This window comes from Pelodiscus sinensis, chromosome 20, assembly GCF_049634645.1.
Source record: "Pelodiscus sinensis isolate JC-2024 chromosome 20, ASM4963464v1, whole genome shotgun sequence".
NCBI classification, from domain to species: Eukaryota; Metazoa; Chordata; order Testudines; family Trionychidae; genus Pelodiscus; species Pelodiscus sinensis.
Genome location: NC_134730.1, coordinates 28322687 through 28328991, shown reverse-complemented (window position 1 = coordinate 28328991; position 6305 = coordinate 28322687). Strand labels below are relative to the sequence as shown.

Genomic DNA, 6305 nt, shown 5'->3' with positions numbered 1-6305 from the left:
TTGAGGGGTGCTGTGCGGAATGTGGGGTTCTGGGGTGTTTTGCGGAAGGTTGGGTTATTGAGGGGTGCTGTGCGGAATGTGGGGGCCTGGGGTGTTTTGCGGGAGGTTGGGTTATTGAGGGGGTGCTGTGCGGAATGTGGGGGTCTGGGGTGTTTTGCGGAAGGTTGGGTTATTGAGGGGTGCTGTGCGGAATGTGGGGGTCTGGGGTGTTTTGCGGAAGGTTGGGTTATTGAGGGGTGCTGTGCGGAATGTGGGGGGTCTGGGGTGTTTTGCGGGGTGCTGTGGGGCGTTTGCAGGGTTTGGGGTGTTCTGGAGGGGAGGTGTTTGGGGGTTCTGAGGGGATAGTCTGGGGCACCCTTTGGAGGGGGTCACCCACGACACGCCCACCCCCAGGCACTGGGCCAGCAGGCTGCGAGGAGGAGGCTCCGCTCCCCCAGCCGAAGCGCGGTTCCGAACGCGGCCGGCGCGGCTTGTCTCCCGCGGCGGCCCGTCCCCGCGGTGCATTGTGGGCCGCGGCAATATGGCCGCCTCCTTGGTGTGCGCCTGAGGGGAGTTTCATTCGCCGGCGCTGCGGGACGGGGCCCCTCCGCCGGGGGCCGGAGCCAGCGCGCGTGGGGGAGGAGCCGGGGGAGGGCGCGATGGGCCGAGCCCGGCTCCCGCCGCAGCAGCCGGGGAGCGAGCCCTGCCCGCGGGGCTAGAGGCCCGGGCGCCCCGAGTGCTCAGCGACCCCTCCGCGCTGCCCGGGCCGAGGAGACGCCGCTTGCCTGCGGGCGCCCCCTGCACGGAGCCGGGTCGGGCCCCCCCGCGCCTGGGACCCCTCCCCCTCCTGCCCCTGAGCCCCGCCCGGCAGAGGGACCCGCCCGCCCCGGCCTGTGCGGGGGTGGAGAGCGCGGAGCCCTTGCGGCCGGACCCCTCCCCCCCTCTCCCGATGGAGGCTGAGATGCTGCAGTCGCCTCTCCTGGGGGTCGGAGGGGAGGAGGAGGAGTCGGACCTGACGGACTGGAACTTGCCTCTGGCCTTCATGAAGAAGCGGCACTGCGAGAAGATCGAGGGCTCCAAGTCTCTGGCCCAGAGCTGGAGGATGAAGGACCGGGTAATGCCCCGGGGCGGGGGACTTCTGCGGGGGGAGGGGTAGGTGGCGGCTCTGGTTTTGATCTGCCCCATGTGGTCGGAGGCACCGCTAGAGTTTGTTTCTAGTAGTCAGGTTTGCCTGGGGCCCAGGCACTTGTTGCATCGCTACCGTGGAAGTGAACACACGAAGAAGTTAATAGTGACGGTTACCAATGTTCCCTCTCATCTTTTCCATCCATGTGCGGAATACATTGGGGTGCACACAGAGGCAGGTGTGAATGTGCACCACTAGTAGAAACCCAAAACCTAGTTGTGGGTGCTCTGCTGATCAGCCGGGTGGCAGTTGAGCCTCTCTTGAGTGGCGGCACAAACACACAACTTAAAAGGAAGACTGTTCGAGTTCCTAATTATATGCATTTTAAATAGCTACACTGAGTTTCTGCGAAATTGGTGCTCTTCTGAGAAAGTAGTGGCATTAGTGGTGTCTTAAAACAGACCTCACTGGTTCATGTTAGTGGCATGGGCAGTGGGTGCAATGAATGCAAGTATTATATTCTGTGAAGTTCTCCTTTGAGGTTTTTTTAGTCCTCCATTGGCATGTTGCATGGAGTATATGAGTGATGCATGCTTACCAGAGCAATGTCAGGCTCATGATGTTTTTGAGATGGAAGATGCCTATTTGATCCTTAAACATGTTAACCTACAAGGCAGGATATTGTTTCTTGACCGAATATCTACAGAACATTAAATGGATGCTGTATTATGTAGGGATGTAAAATCCTATTTAATTGGCTAACTGGTTAAGCATATTAACTAATTAAAGGGGAGCTGAGCAAAGGCAGGAGCCTGGCTGGAGCACCACCCTCCCATGCATAGCAGGCCCCCTGTGGGGCTGGGGCAGCCCATAGCAGGTGGGGAGCTGCTCCACTCCCCCACTGGTTAACTTTAACCTGTAAGCCACACCTGTTAAGGATGAGACTGGTTAAACCTTCACATTCCTAGTCCTAAGCTTTGCTACTAAAAAGCAAACTTTTCTCTCAGGCCCATGTAGTCCTCTGTGGCTTGATTTCTACAGTTAAACTTTTCTGGTTAGATATAAAAGTGGAATGGAAAAGAGTGTGCACTTGATCTTCTCTCAGAACTGGCTATAACTTAAAGATTTTCTTAGCTCTTGGGTATATACTGCCTTTGTGTGTCTGTGTATGGACACCTAGTATGTTTCCAAACCACAGTTACCTGATAAACAACTAACTTTCTCAATTCATTATTACTGTAATCTCGAAAAAGGTGTTTTAAGAAGCAATTCTATATTGGGCCTCTAGTGGTGGACTAGATGGCACGCAATAGGTAGTGTCCTACCAGATTTATGGTCCATTTTTGCCAATTTCACCATCCTAGGATTTTGAAAATAGTAAATTTCATGATTTCAGCTAATTAAATCTGAAATTTCATGGTGGTGTAATTGTACACCATTACAATTACAGAGCCAAAAAGAAATTGTGGGTCTGGGTGTCACGGGATTATTGTAAAGGGGGAGGTTACAGTACTACTACCCTTACTTCTGCATGATTGCTGGTCGCAGTGCTGCCTTCAGAGCTGTGAAGCTGAAGAGTGGCAGCTGCTTGACTGGAATCCAGTTCTGAAGGCAGAGCTGCTACCAGCAGTACTGCAGAAATAGGGATGGTTTGCTGTGGTATTGCCACCCTTATTTCTGAGCTGCTGTCTACAGTCAGCAGCTGCCACTTTCTAGCGGCCCAGCTCTGAAGGCAGCAGCACAAAACACCCTTACTTCTGCGCTGCTGCTTTTATTTTTGGTTTTCTTGTTGTTACCACAAATAATTATGATGTTAGAATGTTCCATAATTGTGATAGAATTCTTATTTAATAACCACCTCCTCCGCACATCTTCCCCAAATTTCCACAGACACTTCAAATCTCTGGGAATGTTGAGATGACTTATTATTGACAATGTTAATTACAGTAGGGTTTTAGGAACACCAACATTAGGCCCCCATCTGTACAGTGTAGTACAGTGTCTGCTCTGAAGAATTTATAGTCTAAATAGGCAAGATAGACAAAGGGTAGTGGAAAAGGATCTAATGTACAAATAGAATGGACAAAATGATGACAGCAGTCGTACTAGTTCCACAGTATTTTTGGAGGGGAAGGGTTTTAGAGTACTGGGTACATGGGGAGGGTGCATGGGATAAGGAGGAGAGGAAGGGGTAAGCATGGAGTGAAGCTGAGGTAAAGAAACTGGGTAGAAGCTTGGAGCAAACATTCAACCAGCACAGATGAGAACAAGTCCAATCAGAGCTGTAGAAAATATCCTCTGATCCTGCTTAAACAGCTTCTGTGTATGCTTTGCCTGATTTCATTTCTGACTGGCTCCTCCCTATAGTTTTTTTACCCGAAGGGCGGATGGTGGGAGAGGAGGCGCTCTCTGGGTTCCATTGTCCCTACATAGTTCTGGGTCCAGGGGCATTGTGTGTGTAGGACTGTAGCCCCATTTTATTTCCTGGATCTCTGGTGCAACTTCAGCTGGATCATGAGATATTGAAGGTTTCAATTTACATAAGAGACATAGAAATGTCCTTTCTCTGTTAGGGATGTTAGATATTGTTTAATTTAATAATCGCGTAACCACACAAAATCTTAGCTGTTACACTATCATTCAATGGTCCTTGGGGTCAGGGCTGGTAGCCAATTCACTCCTGGTCCCACTTCCAGGAACCCCCTGCGGACAGGGGCTGTTCCGGCATCCTGTCTGCCTTCCCCCTGTGCTGTTGCCTTTATGCTGGCTCCCCACCCCTGCACTGGCTCCCTCACCCCCGCCCTGCCTCCTTCCCCCCCCCCCCCATGCTGCTTCTGTGGGAGGCAGCAAGGGGGGGGGGGAAGGGCAGGTGGCTCCACAGAGCTGGCACGTGTGGATCTTAAAAGCCAGTTCTCCATGAGCACTGGCTCCCACCTCTCCCTCCTCCCCTTGCTGCCTCAATCTAAATTCCCTCTAAGCTGCACAGCTTTCTATTATATCCCATGCTCTGCCTGTAGTGTGGAAAGGCACCTCTTCCTAAGCCCCAGAGCTGCTTTGGCCGGGGCGGCGGGAGAGGGGGGAAGAGGCACCTCTACTTGCTGGCTCCTGCATAGAACTGCCATGGCTGGGGGGAGAGATGCCTCTCCACTGGCCCTGAGTAGCTGCAATGAGAGATGACTGGGAGTTCTCTCTTCCTGGGGCAGCCTTCTCCCCTAAGGAGCCTGTGTCCCTAGTGAACGCTCACCCCACATCCCAACCCTCCTGCACTCCAGACTCCTTATTCCTGTCCCCACCTAAGAGCCTGTACCTTTACCCAGAGCTGTCAGCCTGCTGCACTCTAACCCTGTTCCCCAACCTAGAACACTCTCCCACACCCCAATCCTTTGGCCCCACCTCTGCCACACACTGTCCATGTGCAGAATTACTTTTGTTATGAGATGCATCATCTCCATATTAGTGCACATAATGAAAATCATTCTGCACACGGATATAAAACTAGAGGAATGTTGGTCTCCGTATGGTTCTGTAGATGGTTGTGGAATTGTAATCTAATCTTGTCTTTGGTGGGTTCTACAGGTCATTGTGCAGCGGATCCTCACGTTTGTGCTACCTGTAGTTTCAGTTGGATATAGTGTTCTTTATTTTCTATCCTTAACTGCTGTGTGGTGTTACTGTGCCCTATTAAGAACTTCCTGTGTTTCATCTTGGAAGTGACTGTGCTTCAGTAATTTTCTCTTTGTCTCTCTCTAGTATAACTTGTACTGTTGGTAAAATGCATAAAGTGCTTTGGGGTGGAAGATGTTATAAGAATACAGGCTTCTGTGCTTGCATGCTTCTGTTTATCTTTCACTTTTATATGAAAAACCTAATTGGGAAGTAAAATGTCCCAGTGCAACTATCCAAGTTTAAAAAAAAAACACCTGTTAAAAGCTGCTCCAAGGATATGTCGGTGTTGTTGAAATCCTCAGCCTTGTGAACCAGAGAGAGAACAAGAGAGCTGTCTTTGAAAACAAACATAAACTAAATGCCTGCTTAATTTGGGCATTTTGGTGGAGTAGAGAGTAGCTTGTCATTTTTTAATCCCTTTTACTTTCCTACTCTTCTTGTCTCCACCTTATTTATAAGTTCTTGTTGTCAAAATGTTTATGTAAATGAAATTATATTTCGCTCATTTTCCAACTCTAATGTTCCAGTAGTCACTGCAAAATATTGGGTAGTATCAAAGTGAGATTTGTTTCATTATAGTGGTGTGCTGATTGTTTCTGGTCCAAATCTTAACCTACTGAAAAATGCTGCTTAAAATAAAAGAAATTACACATTCACTGTTCTTCTGATCCTGAAAAATGTTACCAGCTCTTCTAAAGAGCACTGCATCTTAGGGATGTTTATAGTGTAGTCAGTTAAATGAATAACAATTGGCTACATGCAATTCCCCTCCTTTTCCGGTGGCTCTGCAAGTACATCTTTTCATGGACTGACCAACAGGCTGGCTCAGTCCCTGTCCTGGCAGAATCCCCCTCCCTCCCGTGGCTCTGCATTAAGGGACTGGGGAGCTCGAATGCAGGCAGATTGGCTCAGTTCCTGGCTCTGCACGCTGGCTTCCCAGTTCCCTATTAATACAGAGCTGCAGCGGCGTTGATGCTGGGACCGAGCCAACCTGCCTGTACACCGGCTCCTTAGTCCCCTATTAATGCAGAGCCGCAGCACGGTTGATGCCAGGACCTGGTGTGAGCTGGGACTGAGTGCTTTCACTGCTAACCCTTATCCATTAATCATGTAGTTGACAAAAAAAAATTCGACTACATGATTAACGAATTATACGCTTCTTAACATCCCTACTGCAGCTAAGGCAAGCTTCACCTGTCTCTTCTGGGCAACGGCCTTATCATTAACGACAAACCGATGGTGAAGAATTAATGATGATGGACGTTGCTCTTGGCTCCTGCACACTCAGTTTTTGAGACAGGCAATGTATGAAAAATAAAATAATCTTGTCTTCCTGCAGTCCCCCCTCTCCCATGGCACAATTTTTGTAAATTTCCTCCCTAGCTTTCTCATTCCTAGGTGCAGTGCAGTATTGTGACATGCATATTTCTGTAAGCCAAAACTCACAGCTGTGCCTACCTGTCTTGACTTTCTCTTTCTAGTAAAATATTTTGTGTAACTTTTAACATAAAAAATATAGTGCAAAAGCACCGAA

At 49.6% G+C, this 6305-nt stretch overlaps 1 protein-coding gene across 6 annotated transcripts in view; it reads left to right on the top strand.

Annotated features, from left to right (window-relative positions):
- The first annotated feature begins 497 nt into the window (after positions 1–497).
- The window catches only part of RPTOR (regulatory associated protein of MTOR complex 1), a 308767-nt gene continuing 302959 nt past the window's right edge, over positions 498–6305 (top strand). For 3 of the 6 annotated variants that reach the window (XM_075904087.1, XM_075904086.1, XM_075904085.1), the window contains exon 1: positions 499–1093. In XM_075904087.1, coding sequence (XP_075760202.1) covers positions 929–1093 — 165 coding nt within the window. In that variant the 5' untranslated portion in view covers positions 499–928. Of the gene's footprint in view, positions 1094–6305 lie in introns of all 6 variants that reach the window. The other 3 variants (XM_075904089.1, XM_075904088.1, XM_006119354.3) reach the window with 2 other exon arrangements.